We start from the raw sequence: 23,802 nt of genomic DNA on the forward strand, positions 1-23,802 counted from the left end.
AGCTGTGTATGCAATAGCGTATCCTTTTCTATTCTCTTAATCCAAGGGCAAAAAAAGGTTCGATATTACAGATGGATACGCGGGGAAGTGTGCAAGCACTGGGATATGTTGCGGCTGGCGGGATATTGACTTATTTGACGTGATAAGCAGCGGCATGTAGACATTCCTCGGGACTCGGGAAACGTCATTTAAGCACGGGAAGGCGACTTGGATGTTCCTGGCGCGCGTTGAAACAATCCCCGCGGGGAAAGAGATAAGGGCTCGATATGGCCTACATGATGGAGCTGGAGGTGCATATGTAGGCTACTTGTTGAATCGGTCACATCAAAAGAACATATCGCCATTATCGCAGTGGTCAGCGAGTCTGTGGAGCTCATCCTGTGGGTCGCAATAGCTAGCCTATCGGGGGTGCACATTCTCCGCAACGAACCAACCAGCAAGTTTGTTAGATGCCAACATCTGAGCGGCTTCCACGTACCATGCATGACCGTTTCTTTTGCTCCAAAAATCAAGTGTCCGATTGAATGAAAAAACTGTCATGTTGGTATTTCAAGTCTAAAAATTGCTAACTGGTATATTTCTTGCTCAGCAAGCCACCATACCTCCAAAACATTGTTGCCACAAATACGCGGCGGTAGGACTCATGATTGCAGTAATGTCTTCAAACCGCCCTTTCCAACGCCGCCCAATGACCACCGAAACGGAACAGCCCGCAAGAACTTCAAAATTTCGCCGTTGACCTTGTTACTCGTTGTAGTGGTACACCTAAAGTTACTGTTAGCATCGAGATTATCGTAAAGTATCGAGAAAGGGCACGTACAAGGTAGTTGGGCAGTCCATAACTCTCCCAGTTTAATCGGGCAGCCATCTTGGCAAAGCCCTCCGTCTCAATGAGATGGTAGAAGGAAAATGGCGGGAACATGGCACCGTCTCGGTGGACTTCGGCCTTGACTAGTAATGTGGCACCTCCTACACCGTCGAGCTTGACCTTTGCGTGAGGATCCGCCGACGGGTCGTACATCTTGGCCATCAGGCTACGGTAGGTTGGCATCTCTGCATAACCTTCGAGCAGGATGTCGTCCTTGCCCATCTTCTTGCCCAGTTCCTGTGCAGTGCTGCTGTCGATCCAATTGTTGAAATCGTATTCGCGAATGTCCATGGCCTTCTTTTCTTCGTTGTAGTATCTCTGGAAACAGTTGGGCACAATGATTGGCACGTTGTAATCGGCCAGATCCTGAATCAATGTGGGTGGAGTCTCAACAATGTCGCCATCCATCCATAGAACCCAAGAGGTCGTGGGACCCAACGTTGTGAATAAGAGCGAGTTTCGTGCCTTTGCCATGGCTGCTCTCCGCGCCTTTTGGTTCGCCATCTTGTGACGCTCGGTCTCGTCTTGTGATTGTAGGGGGGACTCGGTGTCCTGGCGGAGAATGGTGACGGCAGCGAATCGCTTCGATTTGGTACCCGATTGGGTCTTTGCTACCTGTGCCTGCAATGCAGTGTATGCAGCATTGCCCTCCTTTGTCTTTGGGATGATAAATCCAAGGGAGATGAGGTGGTGGGGATAGGTGAGTTTAAGGAGGTTGTCCCAATACTCCTGGTAGAACCGGGCCAATGGAGTGAGGATGAGAACTGCTTCTTCGTTCTCAGCAGGCGTGCGGGAATTGGTCACATTGTTCATGTAGTAATGTACAACTGGCGGCGCGACCTGAGGAGAATTGGCTTTCGACTTGCGAAAAGGTAATGATGGCGGAGATAGTGGGTTAGAGGCTACATCGCCGCTACCCCTGGACATGGAGGGGACATCGCTGCCGGAGAAGAAGAAGATAAAGAACCCAATGCAGAGGATACCAGCGAGGATTATGGTGATGGGATTCTGGCGTCGGAGCGAGCGTGACATGGTGGCTGGAGGAAACTAAAGAGTAAGGCGAACCGCGGCTGCCAGAGTGGAAAAGGGCCTACGGTTGGCGCATCAGAAGTTGGAGGCGGTAAGTGGTGGTCGTGGTGAGGGTAATTGGGCGCAAGGAGGTGCGCGAGACGTGGCCTAGCCGGCGCTCGGAGAAAGTTTTGGCGGCTTGCACAGCCACAAGGTGTGCACTGGAGGCCGGGCTGCGTGTAGAATTGAGGGGGGTTAAGGATGAGGGCACGGTGGGAGGAGAGTGCAAGAGTGGTCGTGGACAGATTAATTCCAGGAGGAATCTCCGCATTGTCGGGGCCATACCCCGTCGCGAATGTCGCGGCGCTGCTTACGTACGCACCCTAGCGTCGAGGCGTCATGGATGCCCGCATGTTCAACACCACTTTCGTCCCGCGCCGCCGTCAATTGACCCTCGACAAATGCCTCTGCTGGCTGCCCGACAATGGCCAGTTTTGACGCGTGCTTCTGCTGTTCTGCGCAGTCGGCGCTCTCCACTGCGCTCTTACACTGTTTCTCCATCAACCACCGACCTCAATGAAGCAGCCAAACGAAGGACCATACATGGTGGCATAATCATTCCGGACTCTGTCCACGCCCATGTGAGAAGTCCGCACTTCAATCGAATGCCGCGTGCTTACGACTTCATAGCCCCATGATCTGTTCAATTCCATCAAGCCACTGCCAACTGTCGTTGCCCACAAGAAGTCTTTCGCCGTCTTCTTTGTTACCCCCTCCTACGCACATTTCCTACTCGATCATGATGCTTTTCTTCGTAGCGCCCTTGTACGAATCTACAAAAAGGCAACTGAGGCACCACATATTGACATACGTGCGCTTTGTGCTGTCGTAGATAAGCTGCCGGTTCCACACCCATCGAATGGCAGTACCTTGGACTCTCAGTTATCACGGCGCAAAGTGGACACGCCCGTTGCGGGAACAGGTTTTGAAGGGATAGCCTATGTTTCTCTCCCATCCAGTGCTTCTATCGAATCCAATGAGTCCTCCCTCCCATCGGAGCAAGGTACAATCGACTTCATCACCTCGAGTCGTGTACTTAACGATGACATTTGTCTTGACACATTGCGGCTACCCCTTGCCAACACTGTATTTCAAACAGGAATGCCGACAACCATGATCAGTTCAAGATGGGAGAAAAACAGCACAAGTGGCGAATTGACCAAGGTCACACAGACAAGTCCTTCTCACCATGTCATTCGATTAGCTAGTGATGGTCCCACTCCGGACACCAAATCTGCTCTTAGCATCCCATTGCTTCCGCTTACTTTGCCTCGAATTGTAGAGGGATGTATGGGTAACATCATTCGTCGTGTTGTCGACACCGATGGCAGTAGTATCCAGGCATCCTCGGAGCTTGAGAATGTGGTTCCTAGGTTCTTCTTGTCCAGGGGTCAACAGGTGCAAGCCACAGTTGCTTGGGCTTTGATCATACCCAGAGATCTGAAAGACAAAATCACGGAAAAGACTGAAAAACTTTTATCTAGCGTTCCGGTTGAAAATGAACCGACTTCAACTGGCCCAGACCAAGCTTGGGAACGTCTGTGGCGCAGCGAACCACCTGTCTGGAATACACTTGTATCCGAAGCCCTCTCGGAAGGGGCGCGTCTCCACCGTGTCTTAAGTGGAGGAGGTGGATGGGGAAAGAAAGCAGGTTTGCTATCGTTGGATCCCATGCCAGTCAATAAATCTTCTGGTCCAGGCGCCCCAACCAGCATTGACAACCCAGGAAACTTTGAATCAACTCTTACACCAGTTGTGCAAGATGGTGACTCGATACAATTCTTCACCTTACCAAAGTCTGAACTTGCTCAAGAGGCTCGTGAGGCTGACAACTATGGGACGATCTCAACGCTGTCAAAGGTCAATAGGTCTTGGGGCTGGGAGCTAGGTACCATTCCTAGCACGATGGATTCTATTCCCGGAGAGTCCTGGCAGCACATGACGACGGAAAAGCATCGCTCTACTGTATTCCAGGGCACTTTCGGCGCCTTGACAGAAGGTGCCTTGACTATAATACGCCGCCGTGGGAAAGACGTGGGCGAGACTAGCTCAGTCTATACAACCAAGCTTGACGTCCCCTTTTCGCGCCTTTGGACCACCAGCTTGAATGATTCACATGCCGACTCTACGACATGTACAAACTTGGAACAGGACGGTAATGACAAGGACGTAGGTGAGCCTGCTTCGGGGTGATCTTTACTCGAGCATGTGTTCTGATTCTTAAGTAGCAAAATTCAACTCCAAATAAACTGAACTCTTTATCACCATGGAACTCTTTGAACTCTTATCCTCGTCACGCAGGAAATGTTTTGGTTAACTCACCTTCAAATGATCTGCGCAAAATTCAAATCCGACGTATCCTGACTGTCAACCGACCAGTGTCTATGTGCAAATTCTCCAGCTCTACAATAAACTCAAATACACAATCCGAGAACGCAGCCGTGGATTTGGAGGGTTCAACCGGTAGCACTAAGTCATCCCATTCCGTACACCAAAGACCAGGACTGGAGGAGTCACGAACAAAAGCGAGTGGATCATCTCCAAGTGCAGATACTCACCCATACTCTTCGCCCAGTTTTACAATATCAGAATTGGTACATGCCCTTGGTATTGCTGGTGTCAGTACGTTTGGACGACTCCGCTTTCGCACAGCAAAGCGCATACTATACGAACTTCGGAGGAGATTTGAGAGACAGAAACTTGAATATCAAGCGGTAATGTCAGTCTGCCAGAGGCAAGGCTCCTGGAGGGCGCACGAAAGTGGAAGAATCAGTAAAGTCGTCACTGGCAAGAAAAACTTTACGGGAAAAGCTACTACGCACATAAGAAAGCAGAAAGGGGAGAAACCTAAATCCAAGGCAAAAAAGTCAAAAGAACCCTTAATCCGCAAATTAACCATCTCAACCGAGCGCGATCCCGAAGCACTCAGCAAAACATCCCGCATCCTAGCCTTCCAAACCGCCTGTCTAGCAGAAGAAGCCGGCGCTATCCTCACCAGCATCCAACCCCGTCGACTACGTACACAAACCAAGCCCCGACGCTCTCTATCCCGCGCTCGCCGCGCCCGTCGTCTGCACTTTCCACGTCACAGGAAATTCGGCACAAAAATCCGCTACCACAAGAGCAACGTCGGTGCAGATCCCACAGCAAGAAAACCCCTTTCTAAGCGCAAGCCCTCGCCCAAGCAACGCAAACCCACGATCAGAAAACGTACTTCACGGCCCCGAGTAAGGCACGTACGCATCCCCATCCTCATCAAACGCCACGCATCTTTCTTCACAGGCACGATACGGTACCCGGATGGTGCGAGGGCGAAATTCAAACGTAGCTCGCTATCTCGATTGCGTGGCGAGGCTGCAAGGGGGAGGACCAGGGGCGCGGTGCTGAGACGGGTGCCGGTCGAGTGGCGGGCGACTGCTGCGGCGGTGGGGGTGAAACGGAGGGAGGAGGCGAGGCGGTTGGCGGCTACGGTGGAGGGGTGGCTTGGTGGTGGAGATGAAGGTAAGAAGTGAGTGGTGTGGAACTAGGGTTTGGGTTGAATGTGTAATGTGGAGAGGGATGGAGATAGTTGCTAGATGTACGATATGGATGAGTGATGAAAGCATCATGTGCTTGGAGATGGATGGACTGTACGATAGATTAATGTTTCCCAGTGGTAAGCAGATACATTTGCAATCTGCTCTGACTGTTGTTTTTTCGTTCTCGTCTTTGCGTTAACATCGCAATATCGTTTCTTCTTCTTCTTCTTCTCTCATAACTTCATTTCCTTTCACAAAAAACGGATTACACCAATGGTTGCATTGCCCTCTTTATCAGAGAGAGGAGGGGAAAAAAGGATATATAATGAAAACCTGGTATACGCATCCACCAGCCACGAATCCCCTCCGGTTGCATAAAAACAAGGAGGGTCGCTGATTTGCGAAAAACCACCCATACACATCCATCCAGCCCTTTTTAAGATGAAAAGAAGCCCGTGTCTAACTCCGAGGCTCGTGAATAACTAGAAGTTGAGGAGAGGGTACAGTGGAACGAAATAAGACATGAGATTATCCTCCAGATCTTGACCGCATCACGTCCAGGCAGGAAGGAGAGGTCTCGCATCTTTACACAGATGCGAATCTTGCTTGTGAAGTAAGCGGCGGATTGCTGCTACTCGGGTCTTTGGAGAGGATGTGGTAAGATGGTTGGAAATGGCGCATGAGGCATCATGTGTTTGTGTGTGATTGTAGATCAGGACGCGTTGATCAAAGACAAGATGGCTGGACTGCAAGGCTGGCTTACAGATCTACCTTGGAGGCCGTGAAATCCCATAACATCTTTACGAGGGAGTCGGGTAGCGTGTACAGGTCGACATGGAACTCACCGTCTATTGAGTGTCAGTATATCTCGTCTCATCTGAGCAGTTGGGCCAACTTACTCTCTACATCATTCTTCGTGTACGTCTCGCTCGTCTTATTGTCGTGGACCATAGTGACAACGTGCAGGAGGTCGTCTTCACCAAGCTTTTGCAGGCCATCTGCCAGCTTCTCCATGTCGACGTTTTTGTCCTTTCGGCTCTTCTTCTTGGCAGCATCCTTGTTGCGCATACCGTTTGCCTCGGCGGAACCGGATTCTGCGAGGAGGGCGAGGAGCTCCGGCTTGGGATTCCGGAAGGTCTGGCACAGAGTCAGCGATTTGGTGGCTAGAAAATCTTCGGTGCTGACTGTATACATACCACCTGGTGCTTGGCCTCGTAGCGCTCAGACTGGAAGTTGAGGTCATGTTCGAGGGTGTGGTCGCCGCCTTTGCCGACAGCGGTCAGGACAATGGTCATGTCGAACTCACCCCAGCCCTTCTCTTCGATACGGAAAGGGGGCTTCTTGAGGACTGTTATCGGGGTCAGCAAAGCTGTAATTAAGGCAAGACGGCACGGCACACGCACCATGCTTGGGCTTCTCGAAGGATGGGTGGAGGTTGTAGACAGCCTTCTCAAAGACGTTGGGCATGACCTCGTTACCCTGATCGTCAAGTAGCCAGATCTCTATACTCCATGTTCGCATGGGAAAGCCCTCGACAGGTGAAGGCTCGTCACTGTGCGCGTGTTAGCGGGTGGCCTTGTGGATACGCGTCAAGACAGCGGTTGCGACTGCGCGCAATGCAGACGTACATGGGCTTTTGGTGAGTAATGAGCTTGACCCATCGCTTGGCCTGCTCGACTATTAGTGTTTGTGCGAGGAGGTGCGCATTTGTCGAGGGTGCAACGTACGTCTGGCATCTTGTCTGACTTGCGCCGTGAGGATTGAGTATGGCAGAGTAACTAGTTGTTGGAAGCCGCCGTGTTCCACACAAGGTATACACCGAATGCAGGCTAAGACGGTAGTCCGGATGTATGCGACTTTGGTAGTGTGCCTCTGGCGATAAGGTTTGAACGCGTTGGGCAGAGAAGAGGGTTGGAAGTGCAGGCGGTGGCTGGTCTGGTCGCTGGTCGCGAGCTATGATTTGGCGGAGGCTAGGTGATGCACGTCGCGGCGGGGCGGGCGGAGGCTGACTACGACTCGTTCGATCTTCTGGGCCTTGGCATCAACGGTCAAGCTCTACAACGGCTGCACCATTGCAAGGCTGCCGGACAGGGGTTCTGGTCTGCTTTACTTCATCAGGTGAGAGACGTGCTGATACCACAACCACGGCCCTTGTTGCACGCCCTTCTCACACTGCCAAGTGAGAGTGAGAGAAAGCTTGGCACAGTGCTGGCACGGATAGAGATAACCTGACACTGGCGATTTACAGAGAAAGCCGACTTGGGGGAAGTGCCATTGACTTTATTAGCCAGGCTATCGAGTTACTATCTAATTGTTGTGCTGATAATGGGGCACGTCTACTACCACCAGGATATAATATCATCCCAAACCGTTCCTCGCTATTCGTGCAATGCATGCTCATCCTCGTCCATAGTCCATAATCCATAATCCATAATCCCTCGTTACCTTTTCCTTGGCCTCATCATGACCTCTCTTACTCCGACTTGCCAAAGAGCGCCTCGTTCTCTTGCTGGGCCTTGATAAAGGCCTCCTTGAACTGGTTGGCGTCTGGCACAAATGGTTAGCCTCCTTTTATCCATCTAGACAAACAAATCAATACTTACTCTCACTGTTGGCAAAGCGGATCGCAAGCGTCTGCGCCTCGGGCTCGCCCTCACTGACATCGGCTGCGGCGTTCCAGACCCAGCTGCGGTCGCTGCCTACGTTGGGTGACAGCTTCATGTCGGGGACAACTATGCACGTCTCAGTATCATTATCTTACCGTCCCAATCGAGTCACTTCATACCGTAATGGTTGGCGCAAACCTTGAGAGTCTTGTCTCGTCGCATGACAAGGCGCGTCTTGCCGTTCTCCTTGTGCTTCAGTAACCGAACATCGCCAGTGCCTCGTTCCTTCCACTCCCGTGACTCCCTGTCAAACTTGAACAGCTTGGCGCGCATCTTGAACACTTGCTCCTCAAGCTCCTCGTTGGTCTTGGTGTCAACCTTCTCGGTAAGGTGGACGACGGGCTGGAACTCAACATCGGGCTCCTCGTTCTCTGGGTTCTCGTCCTATTGCAACGTTAGCATAACCTCCAAACCAATTGGACGGAGATACCGACATCGGCCTTGTTCTTGGAAGAGCCTGACGGCTCGTCAACGTCATCGGCCTCGTCCTTCTTCGCCTTCGCGGGTCCGCCACCAAACATGGAGAAAACGTTGTCCTTTACTGCGGCCGCCGCCTCTGTCGCCTTCTCCGTGAGGGGCTTGTTGTCTGTGCTCTCCGTCGTCGCCTCGGCCTTGTCGGCAAGCTTGTCAGTCGTCACCTTTGCAGTCTCGTCCTTGACAAGAGTTGGGCCAGGGTTGGCGGCCTGGTCGGCGGCTGGGTCGGGCTTGGCTGCTTCAGACATGGTTGTTGTATTGGTAATGTATACTGGGGGTTGGTATGTAGTGGCGAGACAAAGTCTTTGTGTTAGGTAGATACAGGAGTGGGTGTTCAGTGTCAAACAGTCTGCCCACAAATTGAGCAAGTGGGATGCATGCCCCTCCCTTTCGCGCTTTACCTCTTTAGGCCCACTGACGTGCGTGCCACCCCTGCCCAACATGCTATTCCGTCAACGTCCTGTGTCACAACCTTTCCCGCAGTGCACATGTTGCTTTCCGTGCACTAATGTACAACATCAAACCAAATCAAACGCCGAATTTTTAGTGCATGTACACTTGTACACCAAGGCTGGGACGCAAGGTTTCATTCGGCCAGAGTATTACTGTGCTAAATACATTGAAACTGTAACCCGACTTCACTAACCTATCAGCCCAACGCCCCCATACAAACGCCACGCGCCAGTTCGCCTCAACCAGTCCAGTGTGCACACCGGATATCATGTTCATAACTCCACGCCCTTGTGTCCATCAATAAATGCTGTTGCAACATATACATATTCTATCCCACCAAAGAAAAACCCAGAAGCAAACATGGCATCCTCCCACAGTAATCCCCCCATGGACTTGAGTGTCCGAGTACCCTCTACCCAATCCCATCTCACATATCCCCCCTCACTTTGGAGCACGCCCAGCTCTGCTTCTCTTCGCCATTTTTCCCAGACAGTCCTGCAGCAATTTCCATCTTGCATCGAAGGCGAAGTGCATTCATCCTAGCTCTCTTCATTGCCCGTGATGTGCGTACCGGCGCTGTCGCCTCGCGCAGACCCACCCATGCCGCTCCAGGTATCTGTTTTGCCAGACGACATTTCACTTGCAATTGCTCCTGAAACTTCTGCCGGACTTGTTGCATCTGCTCAGAGGCACTGGCGACATCGATATCCCGTACGTCCATGTAGGCTTGCATGTGCTGTGTCGCCATCAAGGAAACATTTCGCAGAGCATCCTGGGTACTCATGAGACCAGATCTGGCATTATCCATGAATTGTTCCAGCATCGACTTGTTGTGGCCGAGCATGACTTCAAAGGACTGCCGCAAAAGAGGCTTTGAGTGAGTTGCAATGCTGACGTTAAACTTGTCGTATGGGTACTTGTGTTCGAGGTCGACAATGTATTCCCCAGTCATAGTTCGATTGTACCGGATAGGAACTTGTTGTGACTGACGAGCAATCTGGATTTGAAGCTGAGGTCTCTTACGCCTCGAAGAAAATGCCTTTGAAGGGCGAAGTATGAATTGGTGATCCCCAGTGGCTTGGAGCTCAAAGCTTCCAATCTTTCCATCTTCTGTCTTTGGCTTTTTGATAGGCTGGTTCAGTGAAGCCGGCATGACTGTAAGAGCTTCCATTGCCTTTGGGATACACGAAGAAGAGATGGATGTCACGAGTCGTGCAGGTTCCGATGCAACAGGGGTAATGCTGGGATCAATGTTTTCCACCTCAGTGAGGCCTGATAATGCCGATACGCTTCGTGAAGCCTTCTGGAGTAGCATAGGGGCAAAGGCTGCGCCCTGGAATAGGGCGGGTATCAATACACACAAAACCAGCGCAGATATGAGCATTCTTGCCGAGGGCAACTGCACTCCAATCTTCTTCGCGAACGTCTTGATCTTACCGCCAACCCATGATGTCTGTGCCTTTGTGCTGTCTTTTGTGTCTCGTGCAATCATGAGGCGAGGGCTGATATGAGCAAGGTGACGATTAAGTTGCGATGGGTCCAATCTACTAAAGCCGCGATGATTCAGGGGCAATACTGCTTTCAGCTCGTAGTCAGTGTTTGGGTCGTCTCGGCCCTCAACGTGCACTTGCAACGCTGCCGGGTCCTCCACGAGCGATGGTATACCATGGGGGATGACCTGGGCAAGTTCGATGCATGGTATCTCGGCACATGCAAAGATCGTTCTGGCGAAATCAACGGCCTCTCTTTCAGTAGGCGAGTGTGGCTGTGTTCGATGACACATGATGACAAGATCTGGCTGGTCTAGGGAGTGAGCAGCCATGCTATGGCTGAACTCGAGCTGCTTGCCATCCTCTAGTTTGGCCGCGATACGTGTTGGCTTTCCACGTGAGGTCACAACCTCGAGACCGGTGCAGCGAGAAACTTGCGGGACAGGGACGTATGGTTCGACCTGCCCGCGTACCATGACCGACTTGGAGAGGTTAGGGTAAGCACCGAGTGCCATAGCAATCTGGGTAGTGGTGATGTCTTCTGCCCATCTCTCAGGCATTCCAATGTATAGTATCTTGTACGAATCTGGAGGGGGCAAGGGGTGTTTCGATAAGGCTGCCTTTACGGACAGCCTTACCTCCTCACAGCCGTAACGGCTGAATACTTGTGGGAGCTCGTCCGTATAGTCGGTCGAGCTCTGAATGACATTACCTCCCTGGACAGCCTCGTCATTGTCCGTTGGCTGCTCATCTAGTGTGATGCGCCAAGAGCTCTCACTCCCAGACAGGTATGACGGCACTTCGGTCAACGTCGAGTCCTCGCCTGTTAATGCGGGGCGTGCGGCGGATTGCTGCTCTGGAGGTTCGGCTTGCGATGAATAGATGCTATCTTGTAAGCCTCGGTCACCCATCTCGTAGTCGGCCTCATCGTCAGTGAACTCGTCGGATGTGTCATCGGGAGTTGGAGCGTCGGTCGAGGCGATCGATGCCGTGTGAGCTTCATCGTCCGATACATCCATTACCCCATCGCCGAGCATATCATAGTTGCTATCTTCAAGAGCGCTGCTTGCCTCTTCTGGCTGCGGGCGTTGGGTGGACCGCATCATAAGCGTTTCAAGGTCAAGCCTTGTCAGTGACCCGTTCACTCGCACGGGAGGAAACTTGAGATCTGGAGAAGCAAGAGATTCGCTAGAAGGCATGTCAGCTTGAATTCATGTAGGAGACAGTGTGTTTACAACTCCTCAGGTGTGGAGGAGGAAGGTAAGTAGATGGAGGGGCAAGGGTGGGAATAGGTAGCAGTGGGCACCTGGTCGCCGCTGCCTGACTAGCAACGGGAGGCGCGTCAGGGTGCCTTGGGGCAGGGTGGGGCAGATACGGAGCAAATGAAAGCACCTGCGGGCTTGCTTACTGTGAGCGTGAATGATGATGCTTCAAACGCTTGCATTAAATCCAGGTCATTGTTCAAAGTATACGCAAACAATGATCATGGCACGGCGCAGCTGGATGCATGGTGAAGGCGGGATGATGCCAACGGGGGTACCCCGCATAGTAAGCGATAGGGTACGATACATGGTTCACATGGACAAAGGGGGTGGGGGCGAACACCAAACCCACGACAAAGGAACAGTTATAGCTAGTAAGGTTCGCTTCCAGGCTGTAAGCCTACTCATACATTTTTGAAATGTGGTTCGTCTTCGTAGATATATGGCAATTCCGCCCATATTGCAGCAACCGAGGCGCACCGACAACGCCCGCATAGTCCTGATGATCCTCTGCTGGAAGGCCGCCCAACAGACATGCAATACCAACACCTTACGCCTTACTGAAACCAGTAGTCAATGCTAATGCGCCCACAAAATGCTCACTGGAGGCTGGTAGAAAAGTACGCAACACGAAGAGACCACGGTTCTGGTGCCTAGGGCGAAGCCCAACCGCCCGCCACCTCGACCCACTCAGGGAAGCAAGACCCTTCTTTGCCTTCCACCTCGACGATATCCGTGTCACACTTACAACGGCACCCGACGCCGTTTTCTTTGACAGGGTCTGGCGTCGCCCAATACTTGTCTTCCTCAATTCGCTCTTTCTCGTTCTCGGTCGTCAGCTCCAGGTAGGGGTCTCTAGGCAGCTGTCGTGCAGGGGCATTGGCCGGACAATGCTGAATAGTAGTGTGCCGGTACCCAAAGTCGCGGAAGTAGTGAATGTCTTCGGGGCCAAGCAGTGCTCCCACAGCTAACGAGTGGATGGGCGCGTCTCCCCATCTCTCCATCCAGAAACCACCGCTGCGATCCATCAATTCGAAGAAATCGTTGTACTCCTGGCTACGGAACCAGTTCAGGTTGGCAATCTCAAAGTTGCTCCAGAAATGGCACATGTTGTACGATTCGCCCTCCATGTTTTCGGGGTGGATCTCAGGCAACGCGTCTGAGCCGAATTCCGAGTCCATAATGTCTTGTGGGAAGAAGTTCTTCTTCGGTTTGGGCTCATTCTTTTGTGCATTCTCGTCCTCAGGTTTAGGCTTCTCGACGAACATTTCCCACATGCCCTTGGAAGTAAGGTTGTTGTTTCGTTTATATGCCGATGCATATCTCCAGATGTTGGGCACCGTCTCCCTCAACTCTTTCACAGCAATTGTAAAGCCGTACGTCTTCTTGTTCCGAATCATGTGGATGAAAGGGTCGTATGTGATATCGCAGAAGTACTTAATCTCCGGTTCGAGACGCCAGTACCAGTCGTATTTGGCAAGTAATTCGTGCTGGTAGAATTTACTATGGAAAGTTAGTCCAGCCCCAACTTGCAGTGTTTTCTTAAACGTACCCTGAGTAGAACCGACACATGTGATGGTAGCTCTCCATACCACCGTACATGATGGCATTGTCTCCCTGCTTTGCGATGCCCTCCTTAGCAACATCAGGGTCGACCCAGTCTGGGAAGCCCCACTGCTCTGGCGTTATCTTGCCCCACTCGACCGGAGCACTAACGTGCTTCAAGACCACCTCCCTGAATGTCTCGTTGAAGTCGCCGTCATTGAGGAAGACGTATGGGTAGTGGAACCACCGATTGAAATGTCTCTCGATGGATTTGATCGACTGTATGACGCCGTCTAGCTCCTTGTTTCTTGCTAGCACTACGAAGGCAGCGTTTGCTCGGGGTCCGTTGACCTGGGGCTCGAGACAGCCTACAGCGAAGGGCTTGTCATATTTTTCGCTGATCTTTCTGTGAATTGTTAGTCGTCTGTTGCATGCTACTGCGATAAGGGCGATGATACCTTATTGACGGCGGGGTGCCCGCAGGCATGTTCATAATACCCTGAGAGTCTGGCGACCTCACAAAAAGAATTATGATTATGATTATTACAAGACATGGAAAGAGGAGCACCAGGCCCAGTGGAATGGAAACGGACGAAGATCCCTTCAGTCGTACCCGGCGGCGGAAGAAGGACAATCGAGGAGTCGTCTTTTCAGCACGGCGCGAGAGGTCGTCGAATCTGTCCAGGCTCTCTTTTGTCGTTGGCAGCCTCTGCGTCATGTCCTGCAGGAGGCCCATGGTTGCGACGCTGTGATGGCGGCCTTGTTGAAAGACGTTACTGCCAGTGGCAGTTCTTTGCTAGGTAATGCCAGTCGTAGGCGGCCAGATATGTGTTCTGATACGGCCGGGTTTGGGGCGAGTGAGGAGTGTAAGCGTCGTTGGGTGGCAGTTCCGAATCGGTATGCGACCATCAATGGGAATCTGGACTTTGCGCGACACTCTGTGAGTCGAGAGGTCGGGGGTGAGTGTCGAAAGGGGAAACCGGGGTTGTCGAGTGTAAATTATTAACGGTCGGCGATTGCGTATGCGTTTCGAGAAGTGCTAATTGACAGGGAACATATCGGTGGAGACGCGCCAAGCTCACTAACGTAGGTAGAGCGCAGCTCGATAGGTGCAGACAGATAGATGCAGCTGGCCAATGCAGGAGACTGCAGCTATGAGGGCTGGATCTTTCACGCACTAGGCCCGACACACAGCCTCCATACCTGTACCCTGAACAGCCTATCAATAAAGGAGTCGCAGAAAATCCGCTCAATCTCTGGTTCAGGGACACGCACGAGACTGTCTGAAAGGGACGCACGGGAGACTGCCACTACTACGTAAGCGACAGACAGATACAACATCACCCCAGCCCTGCAATCCCATCCAGTCTTCGGCATAGATTCCTGCATCACCAGCCCTTGCACCACCGGCCTCACCATGAGCTTCAAGGCCAAGGACCTGCACTTTGGTGAGTGCGCCAGCAGAAGAGTGGAAACGGTACTGATTAGCGCAGACAGCTCTCAGCCAGCCTTCTTGCAGCGGCTGCGTGGGCAACTTCAAAGTGGGGATACTGCTCGTCATGAACATCCCATTGCCAGAAATAAGAGGATGAACAAAGACGATGATGAAGATGATGCGCCAACGTACGTCTTAGAAGATACTAACCAGTCGTTGAGCAAAGAGGAGTATGATGCACTCGTCTCTGGCAAGGATAGCAAGGGCGAAGAAGACCTGGTAGCAGATGAAGCCGAGCAAAAGGCAACCAAGCAAGATGAGTCGAAACCCAAAGACAAAATTGCTGAAGTTGGTGCAAATACAAAGAAGCGCAAGGCCGCGAAGATTATTGGCGATGATCAAGGCGATAATAGGAGCGAAGTAGAAAGGGATGCCGAAAAACCCACCATCAAACCAGCCAAGAAGCCAAAAAAGAAAGCCAAAGCAGTCAAGCTTACCTTTGGAGACGAAGATGAGGGATGAGAAGCGTCAGAATCTACATCATCTTCACAGACACGTAATCTTGCTTGGTGTCAGGCATGTTCTCAGCAGGAGACCTCACTTCTACCTTGATCCTCCGGTTAGAATGCCCGAATGGGAAATGCTACTTCGGTTGCCCATGGGCTACATGGTCTGTTAGTCCGATCAACGGCGTCAATGCTAAGCCACCCACATCATACAGCACGGACATAGCCTGGCTCCTCCAGTCCCTTGGATTTGGGATTTACAGGAGATAAAGCTACCAGATGATGAGGCAAGGACATGAAGGTTGTGTTTGTTGCGAGCCGACACTGCATGCATTGGCTTTGTTCGACTAGTGCTGGTATTTGCTACTGTTTCTCCTTTGTTTCTGGTACAACAACTAGCTCAATTTTGAAAAAGGCTTGGATAATGTTGAAATACATTGGTTCATCTGCCAGACTTTGGTGTTAGGCAAACGCACCGAGACCTCGTGTTACACAACTGTAAGAAAAAGATGCAGGTTCCGATCGGAAGTAGGTCGGAACATTGCTAAACAGGGGTATAGCTTGAGCCGCCTGCAGTTCGGGAGTCCGCAATCTCAAAGTCTCCTGCACGCGACCTTCCTTGCCCTCCACACTAGCCTCCTCACACAACATGGCCAGACTATCGCTAGATGTAATTCACTCGGCCACCTAAATTTACAAACAACTTATTCACTTGCTAGGATTTTGACCAACATATCAGCAGCCTACGCGCCCAGCTGCTGTTTCTCAACGAGACTCTTGAGGCGACAGATCACAATGCCCCCGACTGGCTGGCGACGGATCTTATATCGTTGCGAAACAAATCGGGTAGACTGCATGACGACATGAAGAGGTTCAGAGACCAGCTTGAAAGCGAAGGATTGGCAGAGAAGAAGGTACGCATGCGCGCCACCTACGCTTGCGGTGATTCCTTACACTGCAGCAGGTCAATACTTCAAACAAGCGACTGAGTCTTGAAGGCGCAAAGTATGCTTCGCCGACGCCCAACGCCCAGTCTCACGCATCAAATTCGCATGCCATATCCCCTCTCCCTGGCCAATCACCTACACCACGCGCAAAAACAGTGCAGGCAGAAGGAACCCACCTAGTTCAGCACGTCGATGTTACAGAAGAGGTCAATAGGCGGCTACAGGAGAGCCGTTTACGGCGCTTGATGCAGACTCCTAGCACGGCACAGAAGCGAAAGTACGATGAATACGAGGATGCGCCCAGCTCAGGCGGGCCGGCCGGGACAGAGGAGGAAGGCGTGAAGAACCAGCAAAGTGGAGGCGAATACGAGAAAACACCGACAAAACGGCTGAGGAGTAGTGGGGTGTTTGAGCATGCAGGAGACAGGAAAGACGATGGGCCTGTGAGGTATGACACGGAGCGATTTGACGACAGAACCGACGTAAAAAGACGAAAATTCCGATGATTATGCGTCGTCTCTCTGGCAAAAGGGTGCAAGACCTTGGCAGCACAGTACGAGCTCTGCCGGTGCGCTGGCAGCGTCGTGAATTTGCGCCAGGCAATTATGGTCTCAGATCTAAAGTGCCTCAGCGTCACTTGTTTTGGATAAAAAATCGGCCCTTGTGAGACAGCGGATCGTATCGCTTTTTGGATATCGCGAACTGGTTTGTACTGTACATACGCTCTCCGCAGCCCTTCCGCTCTAGTGGGGAAGCTGCAGCCGAGCGGAAGCTAACCGCTCGGTCTTTGCATCATTGAACTTTTCGACCTGACATTCACAAAACTCCCCGCCACACTACCCTAGAAACCCTGTAAACAGACCAAACATTAAATAAACACTTTACTACAAATTTCTCGTCTTGCGCTCCGGTTCTGCAGGCAGCGCCCACACCGCCCATGGCGACCCCGAATCCCATACAAAACGTGCCCATCCCACCGGAACAACGCCTAGCCCTAGAACAACAACAACGCTATGAACGTATAGTACGAAACCTGGCGATTGGGGGGCTCGTGGTGTGCCCGATAATTGCATTGCTCCCACCGCGAAAACTGGACCTTTATACTTTCTCGCTAGGAATCGGGTTCTACTTGTCCGCCGACCATCTAATCACCCTTCGCACCGGCCGCGGCCTCGTACAGAACCTTTCTCCCATGCGCGCAATGGAACTTCCCACAGACCGAGCGCGAGAGACACAGAGAATACTGCAAGAGGAGAGAGAAAAGGGTAGGAAGGCGCTCGAGAGAAAGGAGGGACAGCAAAAGGGCGTACTAGGGAAATTGTGGATGGGAGATGAAGACGAGGGATGGAAGGAAAAGCGTCTAGAGGAAGAGAGGAAGGCGCTTGAAGAAGGCAAGGGTTATGGAGATTTGATCATGGAACAGATTTGGGATGTGTGGAACTGGGACAAGAAGAAGGGCAAAGATAATGAGAGTAAGAAGGAGTGAATATGGTCACTCACTTTTTGCGAGTTCTTGCATGTATATTATACCGTGTAAATTATGATGAGCGGCGCACCAGCTTCCACCGCTGAGGAAGGCAAGCCATCTCGTGTATGAGTATTTGGTATTGCTACAGGGAAAGACATGCTGGGTACCGTTACAAGGCGACAGATTCCACGAATCCATGATTCGCCGTATCGGCAGCAATAATGAAACACTTCTGAGATCAAGACTCAAAAACGAGGTGAACAAACATGGCTTTTAGAAGGATCTGTGCACTTGCAATGGAGTTGACTCAGACCAACTGTATCACAGCATGACACGTACGGCAAAGAAGATCGAGATGTACACGATGAAATGTTTAAACTCAGCGTGCTGCACAAACAATGCTCTAAAATACCCAAGCACTGGCTGTTCCACAGCTCAAAGGTGTTTGCCCTGAGCCATGCACCAAGCAGCTATTCGCTGATTCGCTCACCGCAGTGCGGTCAACAAGTCTACCAAGCTCTCTTTAGCTATATGTCTTAGCCCAGGCCAGCCCATAAACAGCTTGACGACTATATCTGGACGTCGATCACGCGGCTTTCCATATTCTGTGCAACATCCTTCCCGCAATTATAGAGCTCTGTGCCACAATCGATCATACGCTCTCTCGACCGCTCCGAGGCTATTGTGATAAATTAGTATACAGCATAATGTCTCGGCCAAGCACGCCATTCGATGGAGCCACTGAAGATCCGTTTCTTTCGTCTTCAGATCAGGATCAATTCTCACAGGCCGACTTCGAGGAATTATTTGGCCCCGGTGGTTCGGATGGAGCCATCTTCTCGTCGAACAATAGCGAAGTGTTTGACGGCACTGATTTCCCATACGGAGATATCTCACTAGTATCTGTCGACTCATCAAGCTCTTCCATCATATCGACACCTGAGCCTTCAAATCGCGGCTCTAATCGGCACTCATTAACGTATCCGACTCCAGAACCGGACAAACCACATCCTTACCCATTCGAAACTTTTCAATCTTACGAAGCGGGTATACCTCTGTCCGTCTTCAATTCGAGGCCTTTTCCCGTCAGATCACAGACAAACAATGCCCACCTCTATTCAACACAGTTTGGGCAGCCTGGCAGTCGCCGACGATCACTCAGTCATGGAGACATGGACCGAGTCGTAGCTGCAAGTATACCAAATCCGACCTTCATCCGTCTCCAAGCACCACGTTCCAGAACTATACCAGAGGAACTCCGAGGGAGAGATCAGCACTCGCACTATGGAAGAGGTTCATGCCAAAGCCCCCCAGCTCGAGGCAGGCCGATGAAGCCTACGAGCATGCCATACTCGCTGCAGTCTAGCCCATTGGTAGGCGGTATGTTGCCAACCCCGATTGGAACACCCTTGAACGCAGGAGAGGACACCGACTGCGACACCAACACCACTCATCAGAACCACAGCATAGAAAACAACAATCCATTTTTTCCTTCATTTCCGGAGGGTCTTGTCTTTCGACAAATGTCGCGCCCCGAAGAACTTGCGAGAAGCCAGCAGATTATCGAAATCGGAGCCCTTGCCGTCACTAACCACGGAAGTATTGATCCTAGGCTTCAACCACACGCTTTTGTATCAAACCGAGAGCGTATGTTGAAGAAGCTGGTTGATATCGAAGAACACTTGGGCAGGAGCGGAGGTGTTGAGGCGCTTCGGAGTTGCAAAACGATACGGGAGGTCTTGACTGGGACGATGGAGTGTGAAGAAGAGTCAAACAGTATGAATGAAGAGTTGAAAGATGAAGAAATCACAGCAGCAAATACATCCAACGAAGCATATTCCGATCTGTCCAATGGTTGCGACGATAACGAGAGCATGGCAATGTTGATGAGTCAGCATGGGGTCAGAGAAGGTGGAGATGAATAAGTCGGAGATGGTGAATGACGAAATCTAGAACCATTCATGGTAAACACTAATATTGGTTGCATCGCAAGGGAGTTCCTGGCATGTTTTCATATTTTAATAGTTGATTTCATGACGGTATGATTAGAGAGGTAAACTTGTGGGATTTCAACGGCGCGACGAAAAATTTGGCAACATCACGAAAATTGAAGAGAGGATTGATTTTGATGATTTTGATGTAGATAGGGCGTTCTGGAAAATTTCATTGCGGTCTGCCCACAATATTTTCCCAAAAAGTAAAATAGAGTAAAGCACCTTGTATCCCAAACACGCTAAGTCGCGGCTTCACATGATACATAACTGATGCCGCCCCCACCCGCCGCAGCTGACTTACGCGCCACACCACCACCAACGTGTCAAGATAGTCTATTTTCCTGCCTTGCTATTCGCACCTGCAAACATGAAATTACGAATAGCATCATTGGCCTCGGCCATCGCATACTTTACATTTGCCAACGCAGAAGTCGCGCCGGAAATTACGACTGTGGCCGAAGGCTACAACGTAATCGCCAAGGTTCCTTGCGTGGAGTGTCCATTCTTGTACCAAGACACATCGAAAGGCAATGATGCACCATGGACGCAAAGAAAAGATGCAAATGCTCTGGTACCGTCATCACCACATTTTGATTTTCTAAATAAATATGCTGATGATTTTTACAGCTCTTGAACATATCCCTGCCCTACGACTCAGCCCAACTAAACATCAACAACGCCGCACTATTAACAAACAACAAGATTCTCCCGCGCATCTACGCCAATCAAGTGCTGGAAGACATATCCACTGATGACTTGGCCACGCTCATTTCCTCAAACCAGCTCGACAATCTCGGCGGCAGCTACTTTGGCGTATCTTATTCGTACACGCTGGCCCGTGTCAAGGATGAGCCCAAAGCCCTACTTTTCCAATTCGACATCATGGAATTATGGACCGATCTTACCTCGCCCCCTCTAACCGTCTTTTTGGACAGGAAAGAGCAGAAGATCGTTGAGCTGGTGTTGATGCAGCGACCATTGCTTTCTCCAGGTGATCCAGCTGGCGCCTACGAGATTGTCAAGGTCCACTTGATTGAAAGACCACCCCCGCGGACTAGAGGCGCCAAAGGCCCGCGAAAAGTCTCAATGTGGTTCCATGATTGGGATGCCAATGGTAAAAAGGGCACAGCGACACACATCGTCAACTCAGCCTCCGAGTCCTTTGTCAACTACATCAGCTCAGGCGTCTGGGCACTCTTCGTCTTTGTATTCGCAGTCATCGCCCTGTTTGTCCTAATCTGTCTCTTCGTCATCTTTGGTTGCGGCTGGTGGAATGAGAATGACTACGAAATCGCACAGCACGGCAAGAAGAATAAGAGTAGTAGTAGCAGCGGTGGAACAGCCAAGGACGTCGAAGCCGCACGCCGCTTCCTAAGCCCCGAAGAACTCGGTTTAAGAGGAAGTGGACGAGTCGTCGGGGTAGGCAAGAGCGATTAATTGATCGATTCGAAAGTTGGCGTTGTTGCTTATGCACCGAATTGAATTGAATGACAAATCCCCTCTTCCTTCTCAAACCAGAAATGATCACTGCAAGGAAAAGTCTACTTCCAAGTCATATACCCCAACGCACGCACTTTTTACGTACCTTGCAGCCTATATTCCTCATCGCCCAGCCCCGTCGATCCCTCCCTAGTCCCCCCGCTGCACCCCGATCAGCGCCCTCAGATCTCAAATCCTAGCGCCGATCTCCCTCTTCAATCCCTGACAAACCACCCAATGCACCAAGCACCACCGCTTTCTTTCACGCTTAGATCTTCACTTTCCAAGACCACCGGTCCAATCTCCGCCCGCTCCACTCCCGACGATATGCAAGGAAGTAAGTAGTAGTTGGATAGTTGGTCGGTCAGTCGTTGTCATTACTTTTTTTTTCGTTGGCGTCGAAGAATAGTCGACGTCATCCCGCTGGGCTCCGCGCAACACGGCCGGCCACGCTCAACGTCACTTGATCCAGCAACAACAAAAAAAAAGCGAACAGCCTCAAGACATATGCCATGGAAAGTGGCGCCGGGCGTGGCTTATTTGCTGGCCCCCATGTTGCGCCGGCGTAGGTAAGGTGGTTAAGGTGGGCTAGGCAAAGGTGGGTTGTCGTGTGTGGCTAACGGGGGGAAGTTGGCGGCGGCCGCGGCGGGCTTCCAGATGTGGAGGTTCCATGGCACACGTCTTTTGTTCTGGCTAAGGGACGTCACTTTGTTGAAGGGGCGCGGTTCGTCATGATGGTAACTAGGCTGGGAAGTCGAGTGTGTGACGGCATAGTTTGGGGTGGTCGTGGTATACAAGAGGGAAGGGGGGGGGAGGTCGTTTATCTTGAACTTGTTATATCTCAGTTTAAAAAGACAAGAGACACGACTTTTTGATATAAATATACTGAGACGTTGACTCTTTTTTTTAAAATAACTACTAACGCCGACACTGGTTACTTTGATTGAATCGTGTTGGGACAAAGATGGGTATAACGAATGCGTCGAGTGCCGTCAAGGGCATCTTCTCCCTCCATGTCATCACAGCTTGCGTTTCGTTTCTGCTCTTCCTCGCTGGTCTCGCACTCTTCGCTAAGCAGATGACCCGTGGACGGGGCCAACCACGGACGATGAAAGTATGGCAGTCCACCGGCAAGAGACACAGGTAATTCCCCTCCTCCTCCTCCCTCTCCCCCATCCAACCCCATCCCCACATACCCCCTATACTAACACTACTCTCTTCCCCCAGCGCCACCAGCACCCACCTCTTCGTCCTAACCGGCCTCTTCTGTCTCAGCCTCGCCTACGCCGCACAATCCGCAACCGTAGCCCTTCAATCCCGCCCCTCCACCTCCCCCTCCTACATCACCTCCGCCTACGCCTACCCGCACTACCCGGGCACCCCAACCACCGTGCCAGACACGCGCTACACGCGCGCCATCTCCATCCTCTCCTTCCTCTACCAACTCGCCACCATCCTCCTCAACGCCAGCATCATCGGCGCAATCTGGATCTACGCCAACCACGTCCACAGCAACGCCTCGCAGCTGCGCGAACCAGGCTTCGCGAGTATGCTGCTGAATGGCTTTTGGCTGCTGGCGATTTTGGCGTTGGGGCTTGCGAGTTGGTCGTTGGGGCTGTGGCGGAGGGGCAGTGGGAAGGCTGTGTTGCCGTATCCTACGCTCATCGGGGCGGATTATGTGGTTCGCACCTTGTATGTTACGTACGTGTCTGTTGTCATTGCTGCGTCGACGAGTGTGACGCTTGAGGCGATTTTGTGCTGGGTGGGGATTAGGAAGCATGGGGTTCCTGGTGTAAGTTCTTGCTTACCTTTTATTTGTGCAAGGAAGACGAGATGCTAATGGGGAAACAGAATAAGTTTCAATCACCGCTTACGCGGGTTGTGATGCTTGTCACGCCCTTGGTTTGGCTCCGCAATGCTTTTTCTATTGCTCAACTTATTATTCTCTATCGCGACTCGCGGGGATGGTCGCGTCGCACTATGGAGGCGCTGGCTTTCCTCTTTATTATATTCGGTCAGCTCTGCGATCTCGCTATCCTTGCTCTACTCCTACTCGGTGCAAAGAGCTTTGGACGCAAAGATGAGGTGCAGTATGTAGGTAAGGAGGTGAGGTACAGTGAGAGTGTTGCGGGAAATAGGGATAGTGTCATGGCGGATAGACATTACATTTCTAACAATGTAAACGGAACTCCGACTGGTGAGGGTAGGTCGACGTTTGTGGATTCCAACGGGGTTGAGAGGAGGGAGCCGGCGTATGTGCCGCATGTTAGTGTTTAAAGTTGGTGAGAGATGGGAAACGGGAGGAGAGGAGTGAACGATTAGGGTGTCAAATTGGCCGATCTAGGACTTTTTTTTCCTTTGTTTGATTTTGCAAGCGTACGAGCGAGAATTGTAAGATAACTAATGAGTAATGTGTATGAATTTTTGCTTTTAAAGAAGATGGTTGAGTTGCTGGGCTCACGTGATGTGAGATGATGAAAAGTTACAAGTAAGAACCACAAAGTAAAGCAGCCGCCCACGCCGAACGGAACTTTGCCAATGCGGCATGCTTGCTTTACAAGCCAATCATTCTACTCATTACAAAAAGTCACTACTTGTCATCTTCTGCAATCCGTATAACGTATAAAGT

At 51.4% G+C, this 23,802-nt stretch overlaps 13 protein-coding genes across 13 annotated transcripts; 8 read left to right on the plus strand and 5 right to left on the minus strand.

Annotated features, from left to right (window-relative positions):
• Positions 1-744: 744 nt before the first annotated feature.
• Positions 745-1,900, minus strand: COCCADRAFT_26402 (glycosyltransferase family 62 protein; the record flags this gene model as incomplete). The annotated part of the gene is made up of 2 exons (XM_007714249.1): positions 745-765; positions 821-1,900. The coding sequence occupies 2 exons, from the start codon at positions 1,898-1,900 to the stop codon at positions 745-747; spliced, it is 1,101 nt and encodes a 366-aa protein (XP_007712439.1).
• A 437-nt stretch (positions 1,901-2,337) lies between these two features.
• On the plus strand, positions 2,338-4,129 carry COCCADRAFT_36927 (uncharacterized protein; the record flags this gene model as incomplete). The annotated part of the gene is made up of 2 exons (XM_007714270.1): positions 2,338-2,517; positions 2,567-4,129. The coding sequence occupies 2 exons, from the start codon at positions 2,338-2,340 to the stop codon at positions 4,127-4,129; spliced, it is 1,743 nt and encodes a 580-aa protein (XP_007712460.1).
• Positions 4,130-4,320: 191 nt separating this feature from the next.
• Positions 4,321-5,448, plus strand: COCCADRAFT_96629 (uncharacterized protein; the record flags this gene model as incomplete). The annotated part of the gene is made up of 1 exon (XM_007714271.1): positions 4,321-5,448. The coding sequence occupies one exon, from the start codon at positions 4,321-4,323 to the stop codon at positions 5,446-5,448; it is 1,128 nt and encodes a 375-aa protein (XP_007712461.1).
• Positions 5,449-6,213: 765 nt separating this feature from the next.
• COCCADRAFT_5192 (uncharacterized protein) lies at positions 6,214-7,190 on the minus strand (the record flags this gene model as incomplete). The annotated part of the gene is made up of 6 exons (XM_007714245.1): positions 6,214-6,302; positions 6,354-6,591; positions 6,651-6,802; positions 6,858-7,006; positions 7,083-7,123; positions 7,182-7,190. The coding sequence occupies 6 exons, from the start codon at positions 7,188-7,190 to the stop codon at positions 6,214-6,216; spliced, it is 678 nt and encodes a 225-aa protein (XP_007712435.1).
• Positions 7,191-7,927: 737 nt separating this feature from the next.
• COCCADRAFT_96496 (uncharacterized protein) lies at positions 7,928-8,842 on the minus strand (the record flags this gene model as incomplete). Its single annotated transcript, XM_007714272.1, has 4 exons — positions 7,928-8,001; positions 8,058-8,186; positions 8,240-8,504; positions 8,555-8,842. 4 exons carry the CDS (start codon positions 8,840-8,842, stop codon positions 7,928-7,930), a joined length of 756 nt encoding a protein of 251 aa, XP_007712462.1.
• A 632-nt stretch (positions 8,843-9,474) lies between these two features.
• COCCADRAFT_96605 (uncharacterized protein) lies at positions 9,475-11,736 on the minus strand (the record flags this gene model as incomplete). The annotated part of the gene is made up of 1 exon (XM_007714273.1): positions 9,475-11,736. One exon carries the CDS (start codon positions 11,734-11,736, stop codon positions 9,475-9,477), a length of 2,262 nt encoding a protein of 753 aa, XP_007712463.1.
• Positions 11,737-12,452: 716 nt separating this feature from the next.
• On the minus strand, positions 12,453-14,080 carry COCCADRAFT_96514 (glycosyltransferase family 15 protein; the record flags this gene model as incomplete). Its single annotated transcript, XM_007714274.1, has 3 exons — positions 12,453-13,302; positions 13,352-13,750; positions 13,803-14,080. The coding sequence occupies 3 exons, from the start codon at positions 14,078-14,080 to the stop codon at positions 12,453-12,455; spliced, it is 1,527 nt and encodes a 508-aa protein (XP_007712464.1).
• A 681-nt stretch (positions 14,081-14,761) lies between these two features.
• COCCADRAFT_96509 (uncharacterized protein) lies at positions 14,762-15,301 on the plus strand (the record flags this gene model as incomplete). The annotated part of the gene is made up of 2 exons (XM_007714275.1): positions 14,762-14,792; positions 14,838-15,301. The coding sequence occupies 2 exons, from the start codon at positions 14,762-14,764 to the stop codon at positions 15,299-15,301; spliced, it is 495 nt and encodes a 164-aa protein (XP_007712465.1).
• A 633-nt stretch (positions 15,302-15,934) lies between these two features.
• Positions 15,935-16,738, plus strand: COCCADRAFT_5197 (uncharacterized protein; the record flags this gene model as incomplete). The annotated part of the gene is made up of 3 exons (XM_007714246.1): positions 15,935-15,955; positions 16,005-16,199; positions 16,250-16,738. The coding sequence occupies 3 exons, from the start codon at positions 15,935-15,937 to the stop codon at positions 16,736-16,738; spliced, it is 705 nt and encodes a 234-aa protein (XP_007712436.1).
• A 431-nt stretch (positions 16,739-17,169) lies between these two features.
• On the plus strand, positions 17,170-17,718 carry COCCADRAFT_96623 (uncharacterized protein; the record flags this gene model as incomplete). Its single annotated transcript, XM_007714276.1, has 1 exon — positions 17,170-17,718. The coding sequence occupies one exon, from the start codon at positions 17,170-17,172 to the stop codon at positions 17,716-17,718; it is 549 nt and encodes a 182-aa protein (XP_007712466.1).
• Positions 17,719-18,407: 689 nt separating this feature from the next.
• Positions 18,408-19,625, plus strand: COCCADRAFT_96516 (uncharacterized protein; the record flags this gene model as incomplete). Its single annotated transcript, XM_007714277.1, has 1 exon — positions 18,408-19,625. One exon carries the CDS (start codon positions 18,408-18,410, stop codon positions 19,623-19,625), a length of 1,218 nt encoding a protein of 405 aa, XP_007712467.1.
• Positions 19,626-20,061: 436 nt separating this feature from the next.
• On the plus strand, positions 20,062-21,131 carry COCCADRAFT_96553 (uncharacterized protein; the record flags this gene model as incomplete). The annotated part of the gene is made up of 2 exons (XM_007714278.1): positions 20,062-20,265; positions 20,322-21,131. 2 exons carry the CDS (start codon positions 20,062-20,064, stop codon positions 21,129-21,131), a joined length of 1,014 nt encoding a protein of 337 aa, XP_007712468.1.
• Positions 21,132-22,137: 1,006 nt separating this feature from the next.
• COCCADRAFT_96575 (uncharacterized protein) lies at positions 22,138-23,450 on the plus strand (the record flags this gene model as incomplete). Its single annotated transcript, XM_007714279.1, has 3 exons — positions 22,138-22,316; positions 22,401-22,965; positions 23,025-23,450. The coding sequence occupies 3 exons, from the start codon at positions 22,138-22,140 to the stop codon at positions 23,448-23,450; spliced, it is 1,170 nt and encodes a 389-aa protein (XP_007712469.1).
• Between the last annotated feature and the right edge of the window lie 352 nt (positions 23,451-23,802).

This window comes from Bipolaris zeicola (genome assembly GCF_000523435.1).
Source record: "Bipolaris zeicola 26-R-13 unplaced genomic scaffold scaffold_77, whole genome shotgun sequence".
NCBI lineage: Eukaryota > Fungi > Ascomycota > Dothideomycetes > Pleosporales > Pleosporaceae > Bipolaris > Bipolaris zeicola.